This window comes from Bombina bombina, chromosome 11 (genome assembly GCF_027579735.1).
Source record: "Bombina bombina isolate aBomBom1 chromosome 11, aBomBom1.pri, whole genome shotgun sequence".
In the NCBI taxonomy this organism is placed as follows: Eukaryota; Metazoa; Chordata; class Amphibia; order Anura; family Bombinatoridae; genus Bombina; species Bombina bombina.
This window is the reverse complement of record NC_069509.1, coordinates 31,313,752-31,330,377: the sequence shown is the minus strand read 5'-3', so window position 1 is coordinate 31,330,377 and position 16,626 is coordinate 31,313,752. Positions and strand designations below refer to the sequence as shown.

At 38.4% G+C, this 16,626-nt stretch overlaps 1 protein-coding gene across 1 annotated transcript in view; it reads right to left on the bottom strand.

The window, feature by feature from the left end:
• Positions 1–16,626, bottom strand: part of LOC128641895 (uncharacterized) — a 38,794-nt gene that overhangs the window by 8,305 nt on the left and 13,863 nt on the right. Inside the window, exon 3 of the mRNA XM_053694465.1 lies at positions 8,081–8,140. Within this exon, the coding sequence (XP_053550440.1) occupies positions 8,081–8,140 (60 nt within the window). The remainder of the gene's footprint in view (positions 1–8,080; positions 8,141–16,626) is intronic.

The window sequence follows — 16,626 nt, the reverse complement described above, 5'->3', positions numbered from 1 at the left end:
TAGAAGCTCCCTACATGCTCCCTAATTAACCCATTCACTGCTGGGCATAATACACGTGTGGTGCGCAGTGGCATTTAGCAGCCTTCTAATTACCAAAAAGCAAAGCCAAAGCCATATATGTCTGCTATTTATGAACAAAGGGGATCCCAGAGAAGCATTTACAACCATTTATTCCATAATTTCATGAGTTGTTTGTAAATAATTTCAGTGAGAAACCTAAAGTTTGTGAAAAAATTTGTGAAAAAGTAAAAAAAATTTTTTATTTGATCTCATTCGGCGGTGAAATGGTGGCATGAAATATACCAAAATGGGCCTAGATCAATACTTTGGGATGTCTTCTAAAAAAAAATATATACATGTCAATGGATATTCAGAGATTCCTGAAAGATATTAGTGTCCCAATGTAACTAGCGCTAATTTTGAAAAAAAGTGGTTTGGAAATGGCAAAGTGCTACTTGTATTTATGGCCCTATAACTTGCAAAAAAAGCAAAGAACATGTAAACATTGGGTATTTCTAAACTCAGGACAAAATTTAGAAACTATTTAGCATGGGTGTTTTTTGGTGGTTGTAGATGTGTAACAGATTTTGGGGGTCAAAGTTAGAAAAAGTGTGTTTTTTTCCATTTTTTCCTCATATTTTATAATATTTTTTATAGTAAATTATAAGATATGATGAAAATAATGGTATATTTTGAAAGTCCATTTAATGGCGAGAAAAACGGTATATAATATGTGTGGAATATGTGTGGGTACAGTAAATGAGTAAGAGGAAAATTACAGCTAAACACAAACACCACAAAAATGTAAAAATAGCCTTGGTCCCAAACGGACAGAAAATGGAAAAGTGCTGTGGTCATTAAGGGGTTAAACTGTTACTTAGTGAAATAAGCTGCACATCATATTTTTCAACGTTAACAGCTACCTTAGATCTATTAAGATCTAACCTAAGCAACCAAATAATTCCAAGTTACCGTAATATGCACATTTTACATTAATGCCTAACTGAGTTAATACTTTCACAAGGCTATCTGTTCCTATTTGGCGTGAAAGCCAAATAAAGGTTCTGTCAAGTTATTTTGCCAATTTCACAATAATATCTGATAACAACTACAGTTGGGCAGACCTGATATCATACTTACAAGTGAAGTTACACATAGACAGTACTGTTTGTCTAACTCCGCTTAGATGTTATTAAAATCTTATTCTGCTCTTAGTCTATCACATTTGTAACACCAGATGACCGGAATATTTGCATGGAACACAATTAACATAAGAAATAAATAAAAGTCCACTTGAAACTGTTTTATATTATAATAGACCAGTCCCATTCTAATAGGGTATATTGTATTCTTACACTAACGCCAATCTTTTTTTTAGAGTTCACACGCAGTATTAACAAAATCTTACACTGATTTAGGGTGAGATCACTGTATGTTAAGCATATAAAATATCCAGGAAGATAACCTGAATTGAACTTTGAATTCTAGGCAACACACATTAACAGCAGAGTCAATATTGCAGCAATACCAGCTCCATGAATAGTATATAAGCTCAAAGAACATTGGATTTCTACCCATTACTGGAAATTTTTCAAATCTGAGATTTATTTCAACTAAAGTCAGACCAATCTGTGCCACAACCACTTGTCTCAGTTTGTGAAAATTGGAAACAAACCAAATTAGACCAAATCCTGTGTTTTTAACAATATATGTATGTTGATTGTATTTGTCTTTTTCTTTTAAAATTACCTAATAAAGGTTATATTTTAAAATCCCAGTGCACTCCCTCCTCCTAGAACATTCATATCTTGCCCAATTTTTGCCACTATTGATTAGGGAATGAGTGCTATCTAGGTGTACAATCCATCAATCTTCGGATTGACAATGCTTTTTGTTCAAAACTAGTACACAGCACCTCAGCCATTCAGAAATATAGTTAAACTGGACTATAAATAAATTCAGATATATATTTTATCAATAGATACAGAGTCTAATAGGCTACCCTAATCTGTAAATCCCAGCAGTGCCATTAGTATCTCCCCCTTTTATATACTTACACACACACATATAAACACAAATACCCACATAAAAATACAGATGCATACCCATACACATACACATAGGGGTCGGTTTATCAAGTGTCTGTCCATCATGATCCGCTCAGCATTTAACATGCTGGTGAACTGCTTGTGCAATGCTACTATTTTCATGGCCAATCGGCCGCTAGCAGGGGGTGTCAATCAACCTGATCGGGCTGATTGTTGTCCGTCGCCTCAGAGGCGGCGAATGAGTTAAGGAGCAGCGGTCAGCTTCTTAACTGCTGTTTCTGGCGAGCCTGAAGGCTCACGCGGAGTCAGAGACATCAGGGGCCATTCGGCCTTTGTTAAATCAATGCCATAGACACAAATATAGACAAAGCCCATGTTCAGTTTAGCATTATTTATAAGCTAATGATTTTGTAACTGTGCTTGTTGGTATAAACAGATTAGATCAATTCCTACATGTCTGTGTTGTTTTTTATTTTTTTATTTTTAATTTGAGAGCATTTCTTTATAATTATAATAAGAAAAGGCCTACATAATTTCAATCCATCTTTCATACAATTGGATATATTATTAAAAGGACATGAAACCTAATTTTATTATTTCATGATTCAGATAGATAATACAATTTTAAACAATATTGCATTTTACTTCTATTATCTAATTTGCTTAACTCTTTAGGTATCCTTTGTTGAAGAAACCATTAAACTAGTAAAGAGTGGAAATTTTGAGCCCTGTATATATATATATATATATATATATATATATATATATATATATACATACACACACACACACAAGTCAAAAATGCGGCACTCGCTGGTCCTTTCAATCCAGTGTATTTATTAGTGTAATGTTTCAGCGAAACACCAACCTCAGAAAGTGAATCATAACCAAAAAAGTGAATATAAAGACATAACGCATAAAGCTGTTAGAAAGAAAATGCAAAGCAAATACAAAACATGAACACAATGGCCGTGTGTGGTTTGCCATATTAATAATCAGTGTGACCAAATACTTATTATGCTTATTATGTTGTTCATCTTTGTGAATAAAGGGGCCAAATTATCAAGAGCTGAATGGCCCTGATTACCAGAAACAAGAGTTAACTCGTCCGCCACCTCTGAAGCTGCGGACAGCACTCAGCCTGATCGAATATGGCATTGGGGGCGGCATTGCGCAAGCAGTTCACCAAAACTGCTTGTGCAATGATAAATGGTGACAGTGTATGCTGTCAGCATTTAGCAATGGCGGGCGGACATGATTCGCTACAGCGAATCATGTCCGCCCGCCATTTAATATTTCGGCCTCATAGTGTCATGTTAGAGAAATCCCAAACAATGGATAACACCTGAAAATACATAAAATTTCATGAAATAAATAAACAATAAGAATTGAACTTAAACATATATGGGAGAGCCTTAGGGGTAGATTTATCAATGTGCGGGCGGACATTGATAAATACCGACAGCATATTCGCTGTCAGCATTTATCTTTGCACAAGCATTTCTAGTGAAATGCTTTTGCAATGCCGCCCCCTGCACATTTGTGGCCAATCAGCCAATAGCAGGGGGTGTCAATCAACCCGATCGTATCCGATCGAGCTGATTGCTGTCCGCCGCCTCAGAGGTGGCGGGTGAATTAAGGAGCAGCAGTCTAACGACCGCTGCTTCTTAACTTCCGCTTCAGGCAGACCTGAAGCGGAGTGGGTTGGAAGCAGAATCCGCTGCTTCATAAATCGACCCCATAGTGTTCAAAAGCAAGCACGACTGATCATTACAAAGTAAATGACTGAGAGGAAATAATCAAATACCGCAAACTATCAGCTGCAACGATAATAGGAACGAAGAGCAGCTACTTACTGTGAAGCTGAGTTACAGAGTGGAAATGAGCCAATCGTGTATAACATTGCTGACACGCCTACCTGTTTACATCATGTGACTAGGAGCTGCGTGTCAGATGGTGTAAAAGATCCGGCTAAACGAACCATAGTGTGTATTATGTCTGATATGTCAGTGTAGCAGAGGAATGGTTGCTCAATCTAATGCCTAGCAAGTATTACTTTGTTGTTATAGGGGGCGAATGCATAACTCAAACAAAATGTTATTACACTCGATGAGGTCTAAGGTTTGAGACATAATATGTTAAGTCGCCCTTTCAGAGCAGATGTATAAAGCCCCCCAGTTATGTAAGGGTGTACCAAAGATATAACATATCAAATCAATTTGCACATCATATCGTGTCACATAGCTTCTTGAGTTATATAGAGGCCCATCCTTATTGGCCAATCAAATGTGTTTGTTCAGATAAATTGTCAGATTGTGGTCAAAAAATGCAGAAAGCGGTCACTCTTATGCACTTAACACAACTATACACCAATGCTACAACATAATGCAAATTATTTAACTAACTAATGGATATAGCTATACTGGTTGTCTTCAAACAAAAAATAAATCTATTATATCATTCAAATCTGATATGCTGTATCAAATATATTAAATATTGCATATTACTTGTGTGATGGTCCACTGTAGGAGGCTATCTTTTAGGGCTCACAAGGATTGTCGTTCTCATAAATAAATAGGTAAATAGATAATTAAATAGATAAATAGGTAAATAGATAATTAAATAGATATATAAATAAATAATGAATGGGTCATAGCTCTCACAGATTGTGGCTCTCATGGCAAATGTATTTATTATATCATGGATCAGAAGTGTCAGGACTCTCATAGGGTCCCAGTTTCCACACCACAGGGGGGTTATTTTACATCAACAGAATAGATGTAATGTAATGTCCTTAGTACAACCATTATGTCAGAAAACAACGTCAGTCAATGGTAGCATTCAGCCTATACAGTTGAATAGTATTTAATTTATAAATCCATCTGGTCTCGATTTGTAGAAGCTTAAAGGGATACATTGTTCATGATTCAGATAGAGCATGGAATTTTAAGTAACTTTCAAATTTACTCCTATTATCAATTTTTCTTTGTTTTCCTGCTATCTTTATTTGAAAATCATGAATGTAAAGCTTAGCAGCCAGCCCATTTTAGGTTCAGCACCATGGATAGCGCTTACTTATTGGAGGCTGACATTTACCCACCAATAAGCAAGCATAACCCAGGTTCTCAACCAAAAATGGGCCAGGTTCCTATGCATCACATTCATGCTTTTTAAATAAAGATAGCAAAAGAATGAAGAAAAATTGATAATAGGAGTAAATTAGAAAGTTTATTAAAATTGCATGCTCTATCTGAATCATTAAAGAAAAAAAATTGCATTTAGTGTCCCTTTAAGATTCCAGTCTCCTCCCTTGTGAAGTGCAGGGACATGGTCTATCAGTGTAAACCGAAGGTCCTTGACAGTATGTCCATTCATCAAAAAGTGTTGCGCCACAGGTTGGTCACTCTTATTCACTTTCAATGCTGTTCTAATTGCAGACCGATGGTTCGCCATGCAGGTGCGGGCATCATCAGATGTTTTCCCGACATAGAATAGTCCACACGCACAGCTAAGCAGCTAGACCACATAGGAGGTAGTGCACGTCAGGTAGTATTTGATTTAAAATTTCTGTTTTGTATGTGGGTGATGAAAAGTTAATCCGGAGATCATTGAATTGCATGTAGTGCAACCTGTGCATTTGTAAAGGCCAACCTTCTTGCTGACAAGCCATTTCTCTTTGTTGTAGCATTGTTGGGGGTCAGTGAGGACCAGTCTGTCCCTTAGGTTGGTATAACTCTTAAAACCTATCCTCGGGTTGTCCCATTCACCAAATGGGAGTTGTTGGTCACTTTTTAGGATATTCCAATGTCTCTGTATTGGGAACCCGATGTTCTTAATGTCTGGACAGTATTTAGTCACCATGGTCTGTCTTTTGCCTTGTTCAGCAGGGGACTCGGTTGGCATAGTTCGTCCTTGAATTTGCCTTTGCACGGTTTCACTCCGTAATGATATGCGATACCCTCGTGCTTCAAATTTCTTTGATATCATTTTGAGTTGCTCATCTCTATAAGTTGGATCACTGTTGTTCCTAGTGACCCAAGCAAACTGTGCCTGTGGGATCGCCAAAACAGAGAAGGTGGGTGGCAGCTAGTAACATGAAGAATCAAATTCCGATTTGTGAGAGCTATGACCCATTCATTATTTATCTATTTAATTATCTATTTACCTATTTATTTATTTATCTATTTAATTATCTATTTACATATTTATTTATGAGAACCACAATCCCTGTGAGCCCTAAAAGATAGCCACCTACAGTGGCCCATCACACAAGTAATATGCAATATTTAATATGTTTGATACAGCATATCAGATTTGAATTATATAATAGATTTATATGGTTTGTTTGAAGACAACCATTATAGATATAGTCATTAGTTCAGATTTAAATTTATACACTGCACATTATGTTGTAGCATTGGTGTATACTTGTGTTAAGTGCATAACAGTGACTGCTCTCTGTCTGAATGGTTTTTGACCACAATATGACAATTTATCTTAACAAACACATTTGATTGGCCAATAAGGACGGGCCTTTATATAATTCAAGAAGCTATATGCTGTACACAATGTTATTTTTTTTGGTACATGACTTAAGGGGCATTCATACATCTGTAATATTTAACATATTTGATACAGTATATCAGAGTTGAGCAATATAATAGATTTACACTGTTTGAAGGCAACCAGTATAGATATATCCATTAGTTCATATTTAAATAATGTGCATTATGTTTTGGCATTGGTGTATACTTGTGTTAAATGCACAACAGTGAACTTCTCTTTGTTTGTATGGTGTTTGACCACAATCTGACAATTTATCTGAACAAACACATTTGATTAGCCAATAAGGACGGGCCTCTATATAACTCAAGAATCTATGTGACACGAAATGATGTGCAAATTGATACATAATTTGATATGTTATATCTTTGGTACACCCTTACATAACTGAGGGGTTTTATACATCTGCTCTGAAAGGGCGACTTAACATATAGGGGCCTATTTATGATGGTGCGAGTGGACATGATCTGATATAGCGGATCGTCCGCTGCACATCGATAAATGCAGACAGCATACGCTCTCAGCATTTATCATTGCACCAGCGGTTCTTGTGAACTGCTGGTGCAATACCGCCCCCTGCAGATTCGCAGCCGCTAGCAGGGGGTGTCAATAAACCCGATTGGATTAGATCGGGTTGATTTCTGTCGATTTCTGTCCGCCGCCTCAGAGCAGGCAGACAGGTTATGGAGCAGCGGTCTTTAGACCGCTGCTTCATAACTTCTGTTTCCGCCCAGCCATAAATATGCCCCATTATGTCTAAAACCTTAGACCTCATTAAGTAAAATAACGTAGTCTGTTTGATTTATGCATTCGCCCCCTATAACAACAAAGTAATACTTGCTAGGCATTAGATTGAGCAACCATTCCTCTGCTACACTGACATATCAGACATAATACACACTATGGTTCGTTTAGCCGGATCTTTTACACCGTCTGACACGCAGCTCCTAGTCACATGATGTAAATAGGTAGGCGTGTCAGCGATGTTATACACGATTGGCTCATTTCCACTCTGTAACTCAGCTTCACAGTAAGTAGCTGCTCTTTGTTCCTATTTCGTTACATAGCCTGACAGTGTTATTACTACTATTACAGTTACTTTAGGCACATCATGTTTACTATATTGAGAGAATAAGTAAATACTGCTTATATGTGTGATTTGGCTACAGTACTGGGATTGTTTGTTGCAGCTGATGGTTTGAGGTATTCAGACATCCTGCAAAAACTCATTTCAGGGAGGTGGCTTCACCGGCTAGTGCACTTTGTGCTGCGCGTCGCCCCCCCCCCCCGCCCCCCCGGTTATATACTGGACACCTTGTGAGTACCCAGGGCTGAGAGTTTTGCAGTGGCATGGGATGTGTACCCAGTCCAGTAAGAGAATGCAGTCCATTTCTGTGTTTTTATATATAAATTATAGCATAGAATATATAACCAACAATCTAAATTACCATTCTCTGCTTTTTACTTACCATTCTGCTTTCTTTTCCATGGTGTCTGCTCTATCACATTTACTGCAGGATCTGGTAAAACTAAGAACCAACAATAAAATAATTGAATTGACTTACAGAAATAGCTATAACATAAATTAAGCTATGGCATTTTAAACAGTCAAGCAAACAAATAGAACAGTCCTAGAAAAATAATCAGTAAAGGTCCAGAACCAAACTCAGTGCTTCAGCTTTTCATATGCTGAGTATTGCTAACTGGCTTTTCACATGCTGAGTATTGCTAACTGGCTTTTCACATGCTGAGTATTGCTAACTGGCTTTTCACATGCTGAGTATTGCTAATTGGCTTTTCATACTAAAGTATGATTTCTGGTCAACTGGACACAGAACAGGTTAGAATTGTCTGAAAGCACCGACAACATAGCTTAGCAGATACCCATGTAAGGGTCTTCTGAAATTATTCAGGCGTATTCTTCTGCAACCACCAGTATGGGCATCTTGTTTCAGAACAAGTATCTCCTACTTAATAAGATAAATTGAACAACAGATGAAATACAGATGTAAAATAGCAATAAGTAGAATTTGTGGCCAAATTCTGAATTGGGAACAAAATGTCTGGACACAGCAGGACTAGATTACAATTAGAGAGCTAACTGTTACACACGAGCAATAAGGGGTTTTATCGTGGGTGTTTGCACTTGTCAGGTTTACCGCTGGTATTTTGGTAGTTGAAAGTAAATGTGATCACTTGAGTGCAATCACGATTTTTGCTACAATGATTACCTCATCCTGAGAGCTCTGGTTAACTGTTTTGTGATAAAACAAATGTCACAAAACACATAAAATACATTACAAATGCTGCAAAGGGCTTTAACATTGAGATATATACATATACTGTATATGTCTAAAGATGAATATATATGTATGAATATGTTGCGGATAAAGTAAGAAATTGGGTAATCCTAGCATTACCCGGGTAAACCTGACATTACCCAAGAATTACATTACAGTGGGATTTACCCACAGCTGCTTGGGTAATGTCAGGTTTACCCGGGTAATCCTAGGTATATGTGTGTGTGTATATAGTGTATGTGTGTGTGTACATATGTATTTATTTATATGTGTATATGTATTTACAGACATATATACATATATAAACACATATGTTTGAATTCAAAGATTACAATGTTGCTAATCCCTAAGTAGATGCAGAGGGATCGAGTGAAAGGTTTAGGTAAAATGGGATTTTAACATATTATTTATGGAAAACCTCTATTAGGGAAAGACCCTGTGTCCCCTGTATTGGGGTAGAGCAAGCGTTCCATTGCTGTTAATAACCCCCTCCCATCCTTCCCACCATTCTTTAGAACAAATACAAATTTGAGTCAATAGATAAGTTAAATTATAATGGTCTTAAACAACAAAGTGCAAGTTTAAAATAAGAGAGATGCCCCTCTATCCCCATACAGGGGGCACAGGGTCTTTCCCTAATAGAGGTTTTCCACAAATAATATGTTAAAATCCCATCTTACCTAAACCTTTCACTCGACCCCTCTGTATCTACTTAGGGATTAGCAACATTGTAATCTTTGAATTCAAACAATGTAACAAGTCCTTTACAACGAAGGTGTGTTTTTAGTTATTTTTTCTGGCTAGCCTCAATAGTTTAACCCTTTAAGGACACAGCTTTCAGTTTGCTCAATTGTTTTATGACGGAAAAATTCCGTCATATGTCCTTAAGAGGTTAATCATTGTAGCTGTCATTTTATTTGTACTACTAGTAAAAGTTATATTTTAACCTCTTACCACTATTTAGTGCCAAAAAAGCATTCTTTCATTCCCTATTTCTTAAATAGGTTTTCTTTTTCAAGTGTATTAATATATGCTCAGGATACACTCCAGACTCTACCTGTATAAATAATAAAATATAACAAGGTTCGCCTGGAGAACAATTTCCTTGTTTTCTGAGACCTTTTTCTTTTTTTTATTTAATTGCATAAATACATATGTGCACACATATAGGTGTATATATACAGTATATGTGTGTATATATATATATATATATATATATATATATATATATATATATATATATATTTGCAAAGGAAAGCAAAACATAATTTATGCTTACCTGATAAATTTATTTATTTCCGGATATGGTGAGTCCACGGAATCATCAATTACTATTGGGAATATCACTCCTGGCCAGCAGGTGGAGGCAAAGAGCACCACAGCAAAGCTGCTATATATGTCACTTCCCTTACCCATAACCTCCAGTCATTCAGCCAAAGGTAAAATGGAAAAAGAAGATAACACAAAGGTGTAGAGGTGCCTGAGGCTTTAGTTAAAAAATAACTGTCTTAAAATAAAAGGTGGGTCGTGGACTCACCATATCCGGAAAGAAATACATTTATCAGGTAAGCATAAATTATGTTTTCTTTCCTAAGATATGGTGAGTCCACGGAATCATCAATTACTAGTGGGAACCAATACCCAAGCTAGAGGACACACATGATTAGGGAGGGACAAGACAGGTAACCTAAACAGAAGACACCACTGCATGAAGAACCTTTCTCCCAAAAGAAGCCTCAGCTGAGACAAAAATATAAAATTTGGAAAATTTGGAAAAAGTATGCAGAGAGGACCAAGTTGCAGCCTTGCAAATCTGTTATACAGAAACTTCCTTCTTGAAAGCCCAAGAAGAAGGGACAGTCCTAATGAAATGAGCTGAAATTCTCTCAAGAGGCTGCTGTTCAGCAGTCTCATAAACCAAATGCATTATACTACTCAACCAAAGAGAAAGAGAAGCAGCTGAAGCTTTCTGACCTTTATTTCCCAGAGAAACAAACAGCAAACTGGCGACAATCCTTAGTCACCTGTAGATAGAAAATAAAAGCACGCACAACATTAAAGTTGTGCAACAAACGTTCCTTATGAGAAGAAAGATAAGGACACAGAGAAGGAGCAACAATTTTCTGATTAATATATCTATCTGAAACCACTTAGGAAGAAAACCTAACTAGTGCGAATAACCGCCTTAACTGCATGAAAGATAAGATAAGGCGAATCACACTGCAAAACTGAGAGCTCTGAGACTCTCCAAGCAGAAAAGATAGCAATGAGAAACAAAACCTTCCAAGACAACAACTTAATATCCATGGAAAGTAAAGGCTCAAACAGAGCCTACTGCAAAACTTTAAGAACAAGGGTAAAACACTAAGGGGGAGCAACCGACTTAAACACAGGCCTGATGTAGACCAGTGCCTGAAAAAAAGATTGCACATCTGGCACGCCCACCAGATGCTTATGTAGCAATAAAAAACAATGCAGAAAACTGACCCTTCAGGTTACTGACTGACAAACCCTTCTCCAGACCACCCTGGATAAAGGATAAAAAATTCAGAAAAACCCCCCCGCTTAGACAAAACTAAGGCCTAGATTTGGAGTTTGGCGGTAAAAGGGCTGTTAACGCTCCGCGGGCTTTTTTCTGGCCGCACCATAAATTTAACTCTGGTATCGAGAGTTCAAACAAATGCTGCGTTAGGCTCCAAAAAAGGAGCGTAGAGCATTTGTACCGCAAATGCAACTCTCGATACCAGAGTTGCTTACGGACGCGGCCAGCCTAAAAAACGTGCTCGTGCACGATTCTCCCATAGGAAACAATGGGACTGTTTGAGCTGAAAAAAAAACCTAACACCTGCAAAAAAGCAGCGTTCAGCTCCTAACGCAGCCCCATTGTTTCCTTTGGGGAAACACTTCCTACGTCTGCACCTAACACCCTAACATGTACCCGAGTCTAAACACCCCTAACCTTACACTTATTAACCCCTAATCTGCCGCCCCCGCTATCGCTGACCCCTGCATATTTTTTTTAACCCCTAATCTGCCGCTCCGTAAACCGCCGCAACCTACGTTATCCCTATGTACCCCTAATCTGCTGCCCTAACATCGCCGACCCCTATATTATATTTATTAACCCCTAATCTGCCCCCCTCAACGTCGCCGACACCTGCCTACACTTATTAACCCCTAATCCGCCTCACTAACCCTATCATAAATAGTATTAACCCCTAATCTGCCCTCCCTAACATCGCCGACACCTACCTTCAATTATTAACCCCTAATCTGCCGAGCGGAGCTCACCGCTATTCTAATAAATGTATTAACCCCTAAAGCTAAGTCTAACCCTAACACTAACACCCCCCTAACTTAAATATAATTTACATCTAACGAAATAAATTCACTCTTATTAAATAAATTATTCCTATTTAAAGCTAAATACTTACCTGTAAAATAAATCCTAATATAGCTACAATATAAATTATAATTATATTATAGCTATTTTAGGATTAATATTTATTTTACAGGCAACTTTGTAATTATTTTAACCAGGTACAATAGCTATTAAATAGTTAAGAACTATTTAATAGTTACCTAGTTAAAATAATAACAAATTTACCTGTAAAATAAATCCTAACCTAAGTTATAATTAAACCTAACACTACCCTATCAATAAAATAATTAAATAAACTACCTACAATTACCTACAATTAACCTAACACTACACTATCAATAAATTAATTAAACACAATTCCTACAAATAAATACAATTAAATAAACTAGCTAAAGTACAAAAAATAAAAAAGAACTAAGTTACAAAAAATAAAAAAATATTTACAAACATAAGAAAAATATTACAACAATTTTAAACTAATTACACCTACTCTAAGCCCCCTAATAAAATAACAAAGCCCCCCAAAATAAAAAATTCCCTACCCTATTCTAAATTAAAAAAGTTACAAGCTCTTTTACCTTACCAGCCCTGAACAGGGCCCTTTGCGGGGCATGCCCCAAGAATTTCAGCTCTTTTGCCTGTAAAAGAATAAATACAATACCCCCCCCCAACATTACAACCCACCACCCACATACCCCCTAATCTAACCCAAACCCCCCTTAAATAAACCTAACACTAAGCCCCTGAAGATCTTCCTACCTTGTCTTCACCATCCAGGTATCACCGATCCGTCCTGGCTCCAACATCTTCATCCAACCCAAGCGGGGGTTGGCGATCCATCATCCGGTGCTGAAGAGGTCCAGAAGAGGCTCCAAAGTCTTCCTCCTATCCGGCAAGAAGAGGACATCCGGACCGGCAAACATCTTCTCCAAGCGGCATCTTCGATCTTCTTCCATCCGGTGCGGAGCGGGTCCATCTTGAAGCAGGCGACGCGGATCCATCCTCTTCTCCCGACGCCTACTAGCCGAATGACGGTTCCTTTAAGGGACGTCATCCAAGATGGCGTCCCTCGAATTCCGATTGGCTGATAGGATTCTATCAGCCAATCGGAATTAAGGTAGGAATTTTCTGATTGGCTGATGGAATCAGCCAATCAGAATCAAGTTCAATCCGATTGGCTGATCCAATCAGCCAATCAGATTGAGCTCGCATTCTATTGGCTGTTCCGATCAGCCAATAGAATGCGAGCTCAATCTGATTGGCTGATTGGATCAGCCAATCGGATTGAACTTGATTCTGATTGGCTGATTCCATCAGCCAATCAGAAAATTCCTACCTTAATTCCGATTGGCTGATAGAATCCTATCAGCCAATCGGAATTCGAGGGACGCCATCTTGGATGACGTCCCTTAAAGGAACCGTCATTAGTCGGGAGACAACGGAAGAAGAGGATGGATCCGCGTCGCCTGCTTCAAGATGGACCCGCTCCGCATCGGATGGAAGAAGATCGAAGATGCCGCTTGGAGAAGATGTTTGCCGGTCCGGATGTCCTCTTCTTGCCGGATAGGAGGAAGACTTTGGAGCCTCTTCTGGACCTCTTCAGCACCGGATGATGGATCGCCAACCCCCGCTTGGGTTGGATGAAGATGTTGGAGCCAGGACGGATCGGTGATACCTGGATGGTGAAGACAAGGTAGGAAGATCTTCAGGGGCTTAGTGTTAGGTTTATTTAAGGGGGGTTTGGGTTAGATTAGGGGTATGTGGGTGGTGGGTTGTAATGTTGGGGGGGGGGTATTGTATTTATTCTTTTACAGGCAAAAGAGCTGAATTTCTTGGGGCATGCCCCGCAAAGGGCCCTGTTCAGGGCTGGTAAGGTAAAAGAGCTTGTAACTTTTTTAATTTAGAATAGGGTAGGGAATTTTTTATTTTGGGGGGCTTTGTTATTTTATTAGGGGGCTTAGAGTAGGTGTAATTAGTTTAAAATTGTTGTAATATTTTTCTTATGTTTGTAAATATTTTTTTATTTTTTGTAACTTAGTTCTTTTTTATTTTTTGTACTTTAGCTAGTTTATTTAATTGTATTTATTTGTAGGAATTGTGTTTAATTAATTTATTGATAGTGTAGTGTTAGGTTAATTGTAGGTAATTGTAGGTAGTTTATTTAATTATTTTATTGTGATAGGGTAGTGTTAGGTTTAATTATATCTTAGGTTAGGATTTATTTTACAGGTAAATTTGTTATTATTTTAACTAGGTAACTATTAAATAGTTCTTAACTATTTAATAGCTATTGTACCTGGTTAAAATAATTACAAAGTTGCCTGTAAAATAAATATTAATCCTAAAATAGCTATAATATAATTATAATTTATATTGTAGCTATATTAGGATTTATTTTACAGGTAAGTATTTAGCTTTAAATAGGAATCATTTATTTAATAAGAGTTAATTTATTTCGTTAGATGTAAATTATATTTAAGTTAGGGGGGTGTTAGTGTTAGGGTTAGACTTAGCTTTAGGGGTTAATACATTTATTAGAATAGCGGTGAGCTCCGCTCGGCAGATTAGGGGTTAATAATTGAAGGTAGGTGTCGGCGATGTTAGGGAGGGCAGATTAGGGGGTTAATACTATTTATTATAGGGTTAGTGAGGCGGGTTAGGGGTTAATAACTTTATTATAGTAGCGCTCAGGTCCGCTCGGCAGATTAGGGGTTAATAAGTGTAGGCAGGTGTCGGCGACGTTGAGGGGGGCAGATTAGGGGTTAATAAATATAATATAGGGGTCGGCGGTGTTAGGGGTAGCAGATTAGGGGTACATAGGGATAACGTAGGTGGCGGCGCTTTGCGGTCGGAAGATTAGGGGTTAATTATTTTAAGTAGCTGGCGGCGACGTTGTGGGGGGGCAGGTTAGGGGTTAATAAATGTAATACAGGGGTCGGCGGGGTTAGGGGCAGCAGATTAGGGGTACATAAGTATAACGTAGGTGGCGGTCGGCAGATTAGGGGTTAAAAATTTTAATCGAGTGGCGGCGATGTGGGGGGAGCTCGGTTTAGGGGTACATAGGTAGTTTATGAGTGTTAGTGTACTTTAGGGTACAGTAGTTAAGAGCTTTATGAACCGGCGTTAGCCAGAAAGCTCTTAACTCCTGCTATTTTCAGACGGCTGGAGTTTTGTCGTTAGAGCTCTAACGCTCACTTCAGAAACGACTCTAAATACCGGCGTTAGAAAGATCCCATTGAAAACATAGGATACGCAAATGGCGTAGGGGGATCTGCGGTATGGAAAAGTCGCGGCTGAAAAGTGAGCGTTAGACCCTTTAATCACTGACTCCAAATACCAGCGGGCGGCCAAAACCAGCGTTAGGAGCCTCTAACGCTGGTTTTGACGGCTACCGCCGAACTCCAAATCTAGGCCTAAGTGTCCAATCTTCAAGCAGTCAGCTTTAGAGATTTAGATGAAGGAAAACACCAAGAATTAGAAGTCCTTCCTCAGAGGTATTCTCCAAGGTGGAGAGATGACATTTCCACTAGGTCTGCATACCAAATCCTGCGAGAAGAATAGAAGTAATGACTCGTGGAAAGAGAACAACCAGAGGGAAAAGGTATGCAAGACTGAAATCCAAGAAAAATGTCAGAACATTTATCAGGATGGTCTGTGGACCACATGACCATAAACGTTACCTTCGAAACTTGGCGTTCTATCGAAATGCCTACAGAACCCAACTCCTGAAACCCCCCATGTGAGGGTCTACCTAGAGAACACTTCCAGATGGAAATGCTCACTCCCCGGGATGAATTATCAGTCTGTTTAGAAGTCCAACTCCCAATTGTCCACCCCTGGAAAGTGGATGACAGACAGCAAATGTGAGCTTCCTCCCACTGAACAATCTAAGTTACCTCCTACATGGATAAGGAACCCCTAGTTCCTCCCTAATGGTTGATATAAACCCTTGAGATGATATTGTCCGACTGGAACCAAGCTATAGGGATGACTGAGGTCAAGTTATCAGAGCACTGCAAATTGCTCTCAACTCCAAGATGTTTAAAGAGTAGAGCAGACACTTCCAAGTCCATTATCCTTAAACAAGACTCAGACAGCTTACCAGCCGAGCAGGTTGGCATCCGTGGTCACATTACCCAGAAATATCTCCAGAAGCACGCACCCGGAGATAGATACTCCTGAAAAAATACTATGGAAGAAAGTCTCTTGTCATCTGATCTAAATCTATCCTTTAAGACAGATCCAAATGTTCTCCATGTCATGGAAAATAGCAAAAGGAATGATGTCCATGGAATACCATCAGACCAATTCTCTCCATACACAAAGTCACAGA